General features: G+C 38.5%; 1 protein-coding gene across 1 annotated transcript in view; it reads right to left on the minus strand.

Moving 5' to 3' along the window:
• The window catches only part of ak5 (adenylate kinase 5), a 63,073-nt gene that overhangs the window by 32,825 nt on the left and 16,664 nt on the right, over positions 1-13,584 (minus strand). The window contains exons 6-7 of the mRNA XM_054596217.1: positions 5,399-5,590; positions 1,245-1,335 (exon numbers count right to left, since the gene is read on the minus strand). Of these exons, the coding sequence (XP_054452192.1) occupies positions 1,245-1,335; positions 5,399-5,590 (283 nt within the window). The remainder of the gene's footprint in view (positions 1-1,244; positions 1,336-5,398; positions 5,591-13,584) is intronic.

Genomic DNA, 13,584 nt, shown 5'->3' on the forward strand with positions numbered 1-13,584 from the left:
ACCTTTAGAGCGCCAACTGATCATATCTTTTAAACATGAGGTTGTCTCAGTCGGGGATGTAAATCTGTGTAAATTAACTGTAAAGATTGACTCTGACCCTGTGGATTGTGTATTTCTCACAAAGCCTGGCTAAACCTGCTTCACTGGTTGCTATGCCAACTCTTGTGGTAACCAGGGAGCTGGTGGGTTTTATATTTTCCTTCTTGTTGTGTATGTGGATTTCTTAAGCATTTCTACACTGAACACATGTAGCTCTTAAAAAGCAATAAAACCCCTGAGGATGGTCTTTGCTCTGTCTGTCTTTTGATATATATCTATTGCATCACATTTCATCATAATTTGGCTTGAAGCTGCTTTGGAATGCCCTTTACTAAATAATACATACAAATACACACACACAAACAAGCATAAGTAGAGAACAGTCTAACATAAGGTTTTTTTCTTTACTATAGCCTTAACAAACACTTTCCTCTGGGAAACTTGAATGCTATCTAATACTGGCTGCCTCTTGTAGCTGTGTAACATTTACTAACAATTACACAGCGGTGGAGGAAGTACTCAAAATTTGGCATCAAAATATACTTCATGTACAAAAAGTAAAAGCACTCATTCTGTAGAATGGCCCATTTTATATATAATTGTTATTGTTATTGTGATGCCTTTACTTGAATGTAGCAGTTAGTAAAGTAAGTGCTACTTTACATTTTTTTTTATTGGTGAATAAAATCAAAGACACATCAATTCATATTTAAACCCATAATAATACATCATAATATATTTGTTGATCATATTTTGTATTATTTATCTAAATCTGCAACGTCATTAGTGACGAAAGCTTTAAAATAAATGTAGTGGAGTAGACGTATAAAAATAGAAGAAAATTAGGAAAATGGGAATACCAAAAGTACAAGTACCTCAATATTGTACTAAGCACAGACTAAAGACTCTTTTTTTTAAGACAAGTAAACGCTTAAAAATTCACGAGGAGGATATTTACTGAACGTTAAAATATCTTAAGCTTGTGTTTACCACGGACATTATTTCAGGCATTTAACCAAAAACCCATTGACTTCAAGATGAGGAAAAACATTTACATAATTCATACCCTTTGCAATATTGCCCAAGATAATCATACAGAGGCTACTATCTAGTAGTTTAGTAATTTTAAAGGTGTAAGACCATAAAAAATATGTTGTTGTCTCACAGCTTTATGTTGTTGTCTCACAGCTTTATGTTTATCTCACCGGCTGCCGGCTCTTTGGAGGGAAACAGCTTGTTGTCCAAACTCATGCTGATGTCACAAAAGACCTCCTCCTCATCTCGGTCAGCATCCAACTGAAATGAGAAAAGAAGGGGAAAAAAATCACCTTTGATACTCGTACGTTCATTCACAATTCATTACTTAGCTTTTTGACCTTTTAATTCTTTATGCTTGACAGAAACGACAGATACAAGACGTCGGCAGAAGTCATGACCTGAAACCTACAACACCACAGACACAAACTGATCTGCTCCGTCCGTTAAGCCGCCGTGACATGAGATTCATTATAGGATCAAACATAAGGAATGAGCTCTGATGCCGGGAGCTACACACTCGGGGTCATTTTGTATTCAACATCCACTGGACGCTTTAATGACACTCGATTAATTCCTTCTGTGTCAATCTGACCCTCTTAGATTATTCGGAGGCCGGCTGTCTCCCTTTACACGGACAGTACTCCCTGATTGACCGTGAACAATCTGGTTTGTGAGCAAGCTAGAAGCTGATTGAAGCAGACTTCTCCTCCTCCCTAATCTGCTCCTTTGCCGTTCCTCTGCTCCCATCAGTGAAGATGACAAGGCGACCTTGTGCATTCAGAAATACTAATAAGACTGGAGAGCATTGCTCTGTTTCCCTCTGCCTTCAGGTGTGTGTGATTCTCAGCACAGTTACTGCAAACTACACAGAGACATGAATGAATGTCAGCTGTGGGAGTGGAGGTCAAATGGCGAAATGTCAGATAAGGATAGCCCACAACCAACAATCAGCTTCCTCCTGGGGTTTCCATGGCAACAACCTTAAAAAAAGGACACTGCTGAGCTTGAAAGCCCTGCAACTCCACCTGTAGAAGAGGAGCAGAGGGGAGGATTCCCCCCAAAAACCCATGAGATGTCACAATGTGTCCGACAAGCAGAGAAAAGTGACAGACTGTTGTCACACTGCAGCGTTTTCTAAGCACAATGTGTTCCCGCTTCAACAGAAAGTCTCTGTATAATCCATCCAGAGGCTACCTGAGGCTATTCAGAGAAAGTGTCATTTTTCAAAGATAGAATAGGAGCTTTAACCTTTTGGAGAAAAGCTGAATGAATCATTGTCATTACAGTGGCTGTTCAGGCAGAGGACGAAGAATGAGAACTTGCTGTGCAGCAGAACAGAGTGTTTATATTAGAAAGCAAAGTGCATCTGGTTTCATTTATTAAGCTTATAATCAAAACAAATACTGCATCCACTCTGCACCGGCTGAATCTGAAAACGTCAAGTCCGTTGTAGAACTTTCAGGTCGTCCTGTTTTGGTCGGCAAAACTTCAAATAAACAAAAAACTGGTTACTTGGTGACGACACCTGTGCTTCATGAGCTACACTCAGGCCCTTCGGATGATTAAAGTTGGCACTCTCTGAAGAGGACAGACAAAGTGTAAAAATAAATAAATATAAAAGGTATAAAAGGGCCAAAATTAAACCACTGTCAGGATATTTATTTTTATTTTCAAAGCGAGAGATATCTTGATCTCTGTTTTATAAAATAAGACCGTTCATACTGTTTAGCTACAATGCCAGTATCTTATTTATATTCCAGGAATAATGAACAGATACCTTGAAACATCCCCCGGAGAGATACGGCTCCACGATAGATGGAGCTAGGTATCTTTTTGTTTGTTTATATCTGGGTGATATCTAGCAGCATGTGGGAAGGAAGCAGGAGCTGAACTCGTTCGGGGAAAGCTTCATTAGATCGGTCCTTTTTCCTCGAATGACTGGATGGCTTCAATTCAACAAATTATATCTCCTTTGCTGCAATTTCCCGTTAGGCTCCATTGAAGAGTGTGTGTGTGTGTGTGTGTGTGTGTGTGTGTGTGTGTGTGTGTGTGTGTGTGTGTGTGTGTGTGTGTGTGTGTGTGTGTGTGTGTTTGATCATACATGACAAAAACAGACCTTCATTTGCACATCATCAGCACTTTTGAACCGAAAATCTAAATATCACAAATCCCAAAATGTGTCTACGTCTAAAAAAAAAATTAAAGACAGCAATTGTACGCAGCGTCGCCAAAACTTTCTCACAATGACAGAAATAGGACAAATTATTCATTGAAATGTTGAGAATGAAAAGACTTGTAGATATTTGTATCAACAATTCAGTCTTTCCAAATCAGCGTCTACGATGTGAAGTATTGCGTAACTGGGACTGTTGTTTTATAAACTTATTCCTTCCTTTATTGGACCTGACATTTAAGATGAATGGATTATTTTCACAAAAGTATTTTGCTGAGCGAAAGCAATTAAGCCTCAGTGAACGACTTTCTAAATAACTTTAGAGCAGGAGGAAATCATCTGATCCATAATGTTATCTTTAAAATCTGTGTTTGTGCTCAAACAGACTAGATACCGTTCACAACATTTGTTGTTTTCTTTTAGTTCAGGGGACATCTTCTGGGGACACAAAATGACTACCATTGCAACCCAATTCACAATAGACCTCATTTTTATATCGTCCGTAATTGAAAGTTCCTGACTGCCATTTTCCAACTATCACCTGATATTATCTTGAATAGGTTACCCAGCCATTTTGAAGAGATATATGTTTGATACATCACAACTTTGTTATTATTGAAAAAATATACACATCTTAATTAAATGCTATCTCATTCTTTTTACCTACTCTCATCAGGAAAATAAACAGAATGTACGCCAGCCTTTCATATTAGATGTAATGTTATAAGTAGTCTACAGTTATCAGATCAATATGAACATTAAGGCTCCCTCATGTAGCTCAAAGGTCTATTGCATTTATAACTGTTAGGTCAATTTATACGGTGACCCTATGAAATCTGTTTGAAAATAATTGGTTTAGACAACAGAACAAAATAACCGGGAAAAAAGGATTTACAATCAGCAACTTAATGTGTCTATGACATTCATGCAGATTTTAGGAATCACAAGGAGGAATTTGTTCTTGTGGTAAACAGACTATTGGAAAAAAAAATCTGACCATACCAGATTTTTTGTGGATAGTCTGATTGTCTCTTCTGCCTGTTTTTTTAGGTTTTAAACATTTGTAAGGAAGAGTTAACTGGAATAAAATGAATATAAGAACATGTCAAGCATACTTTCCCTCTTATTAACACACAAACACAATGCACTTTATTCTGAAGTTCTTAAGTGTGCCTTACAACCATGTCTTGTTGCTCAGAAGATCAAGAGCTTAAGAACCAGACACACTATAAATATTGATGGAAACAAAGCAAACTCTCTCATCATACCTACTGCATATATAGATAGAAATATAGATCTTTTTTTTTAAGAGCACTTTAGATTGAGCTGACCTTTGTTTTCTGTGGTGTCATGTCTGCGTGATTGCAATGTCTTTTTGACAAGTAAGAAGTAGGGGGGAAGTGACCCAGCATGTCTGTATCGACTCTGCAGCACCACAAAGAGAGTAGCAACAGCAATTTACAGGAGGGACAATACATCGATAAGTTCTCAAAACCTTCATATCGCTCAAGAGTACAGACTTCTTTCATTCACAGGTAACGGGTGAGGAAATTGGTGATACCCAAGGTGTTTCTACAAAAACAACACGCCAAATTGGACAGGGACATTATACCTGTGAGAGATCTTGGTTTGTTTTAGGAGTTAAAAAAGTTATTTCTCTTGTTTAACAGTCAACTGATTTATGATTTATAACTTTGTGCTGATAATTTGTGATATCTGAACTTAATATCTGTCAGTTCACATTAAATTACAAATAAAACTACAGGACAGAACAAACATGTTTATCTTCTAAAGAACAATGTAAGTCTATAAATAAACCTTTAACTGCGCATTTGCACCACATTACATTATGCAACAAAACTGCATTGTCAATTATGTTTCGAGTAAAATGTGTTATGCGGAGGAGGAGATGCTGCTGGCGGGTGCGAAGCAAAAAAGTCAAAGCTAACGTGTAAGATTCATGAGCTGTGAACTATGATGAAACAACAAAGAAAAAGACCGGTTTAGACCAGAACTCAATAAGCAGAGTGTAAAAAGTATTCCAAAATAAATTGGAAAGGATATTATACAAAAGAAACTACACATTTCTGCAATAAAGGATTTAAAATGCGTCAAACACAGACATGCATACTATCTCACGTGACTTACCGTGACAATAAGGCCCCTCTCTTGGAAATATTTGACCAGAGGAATGGTGTTTTGTTTGAAGTTGGTCAGGCGGCGATCAATGGCCTTGGGGTTGTCGTCTGGTCGTCCCTGCTGCTCGGCTCGTTTCTGCAGCCTCTCCTTCAAATGTTGGTTGGTGCAGGCCAGAAACACCACCAGGTCAGGAGTGCAGATCTACCGGGAGAGAGAAAGACGTGTGGAACATTACAGCCAATCATGGACCACTTAGATAAACCTTCATTCATGTGGGATGTTCATGATCCGACCCGTCTCAGAGCTGAAACTGGGGAAGATTGAGCTCAAGGTTCATCTAATATTTGAATTCAATGCGCTCAGGTCAAAATGTCAAAAATGCAATTCACACCAGTAAAAAAGCCTTCATTCTCGGTAAGGACAAAAGAGATTGTATATCTTTTTTAATCATCATTTTTGTTTCAACAGCAGATATTGAAATTGTCGACAATCTCTGGAAAATTCCTCTTTGCGATACAAGTCACAGTAAATTACATAATACAGAAGGTGCGTGCACATCTGCAGCCTTTTCCATATCTGTGACCGCGGTTTTCTATTTAAAGATCAGACGTGAAGAGGAGCCAGTTATGAATTACTATTCCACGGCTCAAGACACAGCAGTCCCTTATTTCACCCACATTTGTGAATCAAGCTGTGGTTAATCAATAGCCATTCCCTGTTGCTATGGCTGCAGCAAGCATTTGGCTTTAGCTGATGATCCTGCTCTGCTGCATACATTTTATTTAAAATAGCTTTTTCTTAAACAACTACAATGTTTATTACAAACCGATGTTTGAGCTTCATCATTTTATCTCTAAGCACTTGGAGGAAACACACAACATAGACCTTTCAAATAAAGATGATAAAATGTGCTGTTTTATACATCTAGCAGATATAGAGCAATGGTTTTTCGTGCCATCTGTCGTATATTCACTGTTCTCTACTTCAGTTTATTTGGTCTCTACCAACTCCTGAGAGAAATATCTGTCCCCTTAGCTGCTAAAGGCTCCAGTCTTCATCAGTAACTTTTTCTGTCTGCCGTTTGATGCTGAGCATCTGGTGTACAGGCGGTTTTAAGATCTTTTTCTGTTGGATACAATGCTGATCAGTTCAAATAAACTTAGTCAAAACAGTGGTTGCGGACTATAAATCAAAACAATAACTTGAAAAGTGATAAAACGCTTAAGAGAGCTGATGGGAATTGCAGAATCATGTGACAATTACCTCTGACAAAGAGATGGTGTTTTCGATTTGGTTTGTCAGCAGGATTACAGAAAAATTACTGAAATGAATATTACTTGGTGGAGGGGTGTAGGGGCAACACTTTCTCACTCCATCTCCTCAAATACTGATGCTTGATCTGTGGCCCTTAGCTTCAAACTGAAGCTCTTGGTACCCATCAAGCGTCAGTTTAGGACGTGGCAGGAACGGTTACATTTGTCAGTTTCCAATCGTTACATGCTTAGTTTCAAAATAAAAGTTTTTCTTAACAGGAAGTTAAGTTTCGGCAACAAAACCACTTAGTTAGGTTTAGGAAAAGATTGTGGTTCAGGTTAACTTGACTGACCAACGACTCATGTGACTAGTGAGTGACACGTAAGTCACGTGACTAACAACACAAACAACTCAGGTGACGACTGACATGACTGACATGACTTCTAGTTTTGAAGGAGTTGGGAGTGAGACTGGGTTGGCAGGGGCCAAGGAAGAACCCATTTTGAAGCAGATCCAAATGCACCAATTCTTTTTCACTTATTTTAACTTTGCATTGGCATTTGGTCTTGAGGAGGTCTGCAGTCTATTCTTCTGCCCTTCTAACATCTGTGGATTCATCACTATGAGGGCTCCCTCCACATAACACAAAGCTTATAGTCATTTGATCAACTGTTGATATAAGAATACTGATAAGTGCAGCTTTTATTTATATTTCAAAAAATAATATGCAATCAAGAATGTTTTTTGTTTTTCTGCACTTAACCATGTTGGTAAATGGACTTGAACTTGAATAGCGCCTGAGACTGCTGAGCCATCAAACACTTTAACAGTTCATTCACCCATTAACAACAATTCATACATCGATGGCAGGGGCTGCCATGCAAGGTGCCACTTGCCCATCAGGACTAACTAGCATTTATGCAACACTTTTTCTAGATGACACGATCTTCCAGATGAAGGAATAGCAGCTCTACTTCGGTGCCACAGCCAACTGGCTTGGTGGGGCTTGATTACACGTTTACTAAATCCAACATGAGAAAGATTTTTACATTCATTTTAGTCACTTTTTTTCTAACTGACGAGGCCTAAAAACCTCTGAAAAAATTATTGTATTTAGGTACTGCAAGCATTTGTAACCTAGAGAAGTTAAAATTAAAGGAAATTCAACTGCTGCGAGACCATTAACAATCAAGCTCTAAGCAAAGTTATCATGTTCGGCTCAAATTACTGCAATCAGGTGATTTTGTAATAGCTATGACAGGCCTGTTGCCAAGATATGATGGCAATAAAATACACACTAGCTATTGTAATTTAAGGGAAAAGGTCAGGCAACAGCAGCAGCACTGACTGAGGAATAGAGATTTAATTTGTGACACAACAATGAGCTTGGCAGCGTCTGTTTTTACAAAGTCCAAAACACAAAAGCATTCCCTAGTAACCAACGAGTACATGGAGTAAACAGGCTGAGGTGTGCGTTGGCTATTTAAAGATCAGTGAATGATGATGTTATCTATCTAATGCAAAGCAGCATCAAAGGGAAATAATTCAGTTTCTATGGCTCTGACCTCGTAAGTTGAGGCCAGTCATTTTATAGAGAGGAAAGAGTGTTAAATGCTCTCCTCTTCTTGAACCTGACAACTAGTCACCCAGCTCACCACCACTGGGAACTTCCAAGCACCAAGAGTGGTTTAATATGAATAATTCTCTGTTGTTTGTTTTCCTGCTTTGTTAGATGAAACGCACAAGATGAACGCTCCAGAGTCTGCATTTGATCTGGCACACACCCAGAGCTGAAAATGACTACGATGGGGTTGCTGTTTTATAACAAGAAAGCCTTACTAGATTTATCGTCATTAAAATGTCTCCAGAAATGTATAATCATTGCATCACATAAGAGCATCTATTTTCAGAAACGGTTTTAATGCCGGCAGTTCTGTCAGTGACACTATCGCTCTCACTTAAAGGCCAGGAAGCATGTGGTAAAAGCCTATACACACAGAGACACGCACGCAAACACACACACACACACACACACACACGCACTCTCACACGCACAGAGTCCTAAAAAAGGTGATGTTTACCCGATTCCTTTTAGGGATGTTAAACTGAATAAGATTCAAGCTCTGAAATACTAAAATGTCCTCAATGAAGCTAAACGTAAGCTTGATGACACCGATACTGTCACATACAAAATACACATGGTATACACCTTTTAGCGTTTGAGGAACTTATATTCACCTATATAGTTTATTATGTTCAGTTGCAACCGCTATGTGAAGATGTCAGTGCCAAGTTTTGTATTTGGTTTGGTGAACAAGGACTGTATGAAATAAGAGAACAAACAGTCTTATTCCAGCTGCTTTAACTTCAGTTAATCATGATGGACTCTTTCCTGAAATTGATCCAGTTAAATCTGCTGTTGATTAAGAAACAGCTGATTCCTGGCGTCAGCACCGACTGCAGTTTGCCTTTTTGTTCCGCTCTGCCTTTCTAAGCATGTGGAGCTGCTGACTATCAGTCGTCTTCATCTGTCTCCATGAACCGGAGCGTTCTGCGTTCGTTTCCTCTCCCTCCGCCATACAGCAGTTCTCAGGGAGAACAACAAGTCAAGTCAATTTTATTTATTCGGCCCAATATCACAAATCACAACCTTGCCTCAAGGGGCTTCACAATCTGTCCAAAGACCCTGGATTCTGATAAGGAAAAACGTCCCCAAAACCCCCGACAGACTTTACTTTTATCTCATGGAGGTTTGAAACAAACAGAATTAGAGTACATAAACACATTATTTTTCAGGCCTTCATGTATTATGTAAGCAGGCAGCTTGGTCCAGTGAACATTTTTTTTTCAGTATCAATTAATCCACACATTATTTTCTCAATTAAATATTTGACATTGTGAAAGCTGTCCATCAGAATTTCCTATAGCTCAAGGGGACATTTTCAATTCGCTTCAGTCGTCAAACCAACAGACAAAACCCCCAAAGATGTTACATTTTTTACAACATAAGAAAATAAAAAGTGGGACATCCTGTGAGGAGTTGAAACTCTGCAATGTTTGGCATTTTTTCTTCAAAAGGGACTTTAGCGTTTAATCGATTGTCAAAATAGTTTCAGGTTGGTTTTCTGTCAATCAACTAATTTAATTATCGTCTAATTATTTCAGCCCCCTTCAGTATTTTCAAAAGATCAACTTCATAACTTTCTAGACTGTCGCTGGGGCAGTATCATAGGCATTTCTATTAAAATATTCTGCCTTTAACCCACAAATTCTATTGAGGTTATTTTAGTGAATTTTGTCCCAAAGTGACCAGAAAGGCTGTCGTCTGTGATGCTAACAAACGACCAACCTCGGTCTTCAACTGTGACCTGCACAGATTTTTGTAAATGTCACCTTTACGCTTTTCCTGCTTATACGATATATATATGATATGTATCTCGGTGCAACTTTCCAGAACATTAAAGGAGTGAAAACTTTGTAAGCTTGCTAAAATTAGAATTATATAACATTACTGTCTTTGCAACTTCCCTTTGTAAGCCTCCAGAAATGTCAGTCTCGCAGTAGGGGGAAGATGAAGCCAAGTGCACTTGCAATATGCAGTCAGTAATTCTTCTGAAAGCAAAATGTTCTCTTCTCTCTGAGAGGAATGTACAGAGAGAGTTATGGCGTCCAAACTGAACATCCGAAAGCAAAGGAGCTGCTGCTCTGTTTTGTCTTCTTTGTTATAGCCATCATGATGGATGAGTAATTAAAAGACAAGATGACAGCTTCAAGCTGCAGACTGATTCATCAGTCACAAACTTAAGCCAAATGGCATTTTATCACTATTATATATAACTACTTTCATTATCAATTACTGTCTTGATTTTTTTTTTGATTGACCACTTGTCAAATGTGAAAATTGCTTGTCTTGTCAAAAACCCAAAGATATTTAAATTACACTTATATAGAACAAATCCTCCCATTTGAGTGGCAGGAACCAAAGCATGTCTCACAATTTTCCGTGACAAGCGACTAAGAGTGTGAGTGATCAATTGCCAAAATTGCCAGATAGGTAGATTGACAGGGATGAATAGACGGACTGACACCTTCCTAGTCGATAGGAGTGGATGTAAAAAGCCTGGTGGGGAGAATAAAGGGTTAGACGGTCTCACCGGGCAGCTATAAAGAGGAGAAGGACGGATGTGGCGTCCCACAGGAGCGGCTCATAAATGGCTGCTGTGATGTTGTAAAGGGTAAAGTAGCAGCATGGGACAAGGGGAGCCTAATGAAAATGGATGCTGCAGGTCCCCAGAGGATCACTCAGAGCTGCTGGGGATTATATTGTTATATTATATTATATATATTATATTGGCTGTAATTTTTGGCGTAGATACTGCATTAGTTCCATTAAATGGAAGGTGTTTCTGTGATTCTTTAAAACATTGTAATGCAATCAAATACAAAGCAACCAAAAAGAAATAACCTTGTTCTGCCCTCATTATTGCAGCTACTGCATGCAGCAAACTAAACACCCTTTCAGTAAAGTTGGAAGACAGCAGTTGGCCCATGAAGTTTACTGGAAACAATTGTGAAGATGAGATACTTTAAACATTTAAACATTTATATTTTTACAGCTAACAGCCATATTTAGCATCGCAATAATTCGTTGAGGCTCTTGCGAACGTGAGATGACGGTAGCTCAGTTTGTTGTTTGGCTCAGGTTAACGTTAGACTAGTTCCAGATCTCGCCAGAGTGTTGCTGAGACAGAGACACATCTCGAACAAAGGACATTTTCTCCTAAATTTGTCTGCCTGAAAATTTTTATTTTAGTATCAAAATGTCCTAAAGATATGCATCTTGTAAAAAATGGGTAAATATTTGAATAGATTCTAAATAAATCTGAATGTTAAGGTTTACAACGTTCAAACACCCATGTTGTACCACAACTAGTGATGTGTCAGATTATTAGTACCAGCTTTTAATCGCTTCCCAAGTTCCTGTAGTTTCACCCATCTTCAGATAAGGATTCGGTGACTTTGTAGCTGAGTGTGTTACACTCTATCCCTCTCCATCTGTCTCCGCCCTTCATCTTTAATCACAATGTCTTCTCTTTCATCATCTCAGCTTCTTTTCTTTATGTCCGTCTCTTAAGAGTCCAAGTCCTAAGTGTTCTGCTACTGCTAATGATGAAGAGTTTTTGAGTCGTGACTCCAGCAGCCTCACTGGGACACTTAAGAGAGACAATCTGGTATTTTTAATATATATAGGTTCCTTGAAGTAGTACCTCGTAGAAATTTCTCTGCAAAGTAGAGTTAGATAATCTTTTCTTAAATTGCATGTTCCAGCCTTTAAAATGTGAAGACCTTCTGCTATGACATAGGCGTATTGGGCTACTGAATATATTTGGGTTTAAAATGGTTGTTAGGACAAAAGAAGCTTGAGCTCTGGGAACTTGTGATAGCCATATTGATTTTCACTGTTTTCTGACATTTTATACATCACATGATTATTGGACATAACAAAACTGTTAACTGCTTAGCTATTTGGCTGCTTAATCAGTTATATAATTAATTATTAGGCAGCCTATAGTTTAGTTTATATAACCACAGTTAAATCTAAATATTTCACAAAAACTTTTCTTAAGAACTTTAACAAGTTTCTGAGTTTAACCTAATTTTAGTTAGTATACATCAGTGTGTATATATAATCACAGTACAATACTTGTATCTGTAACACTAAATCCTTTCACTATATTCAGGTAACGCATTCTCTGTTACAAAAACACCAGTTGGCATCTTATTTGACGTTACCGGGTGTAGATAACATGGATTTGCAGGAGGTTTAATTTCGCCTTGATATGACAGCTAATTGGAGTCGGAGATGAACTTGAACATGTTCAGATAAATGTTAACAATAAGCCAGATTCTCACAATACACCTAACACAAGTTCTCGGCATCTCATTCGTCAAAGCATACCACTGTTATTTTCTCTCTTTGCTCCTGAGCTGCACAAAAAGTCCTATAATAACCAGTTGTCACCTAATTCTACTGTAAATCCCACGGCTTCTGTATCTGTGCATTATTGACTGAGCGGTCATCATCTCCCGTCCAATCACCAGTGACAGTATGAACTGTTTTTAAGCAGTTGCCGGGACACTGTTGTAAACACAACTGTTTACATGTGTTATCTAAGTGATTTCATCTCCAGTGAACTTCCTCTGGTCCTCATCTAACCCCCGGGGCCCATTTACAAACTGTCATCAACCCTTTTAGCATCCTTTTATGCAACACTTAAACAAAATATTGTGACAATAAAAAAAAAAATCTTTTCAGCTGAATTTAATTTCTGTGGTTATCTATTACGAAACGTAATTTACCAAATTATAAGATGAGAGATGAAGCTGCATTTTAATTATGAGACTTCCAGACTCCTTGAATGTGGTAATGCCTGTTAGTGAGTTAGTCACTAACTGTCTGTTTATTTTCTATTTACAGCCCCAGCTGATGTGGAGACGCCGAAGGGAAGGTAATCACATCTGGCTGCTCCATGTTTGAAACAACTGGAGTCGCTGATAATAACCGTAGTCATGGCTCAAATGTGAGCTATATCAACAATAAGTGGGGTTCCTGATTGTGTGGTTATTATCTGTTTAGAAATCCCTCTCTCTGTACATGAGCCAGCCACACATATCATCTTGTTTTTTTTTTTTTCCTGGGTTCCTCCTGCAGCTTTCAGACAGGGAACCTGCACTTAGTGGAATCTGCTGTCAGACGAGGTGGACCTTGAGACAGCAGAAACCACATTACAAGATCTCATTACACCGAGACTTGGCCTCATCACAAAAAGAGGGAGAGAATATTACAATTACCGGAGTGATGAGAGACTATTACGAAGACATGAGGGAGGGTTAGCCGTCCACAGTGGTTAGTGCTATGAGCCAAAGAAACCTGACACAAT

Source organism: Anoplopoma fimbria, chromosome 3 (assembly GCF_027596085.1).
Source record: "Anoplopoma fimbria isolate UVic2021 breed Golden Eagle Sablefish chromosome 3, Afim_UVic_2022, whole genome shotgun sequence".
NCBI classification, from domain to species: Eukaryota; Metazoa; Chordata; class Actinopteri; order Perciformes; family Anoplopomatidae; genus Anoplopoma; species Anoplopoma fimbria.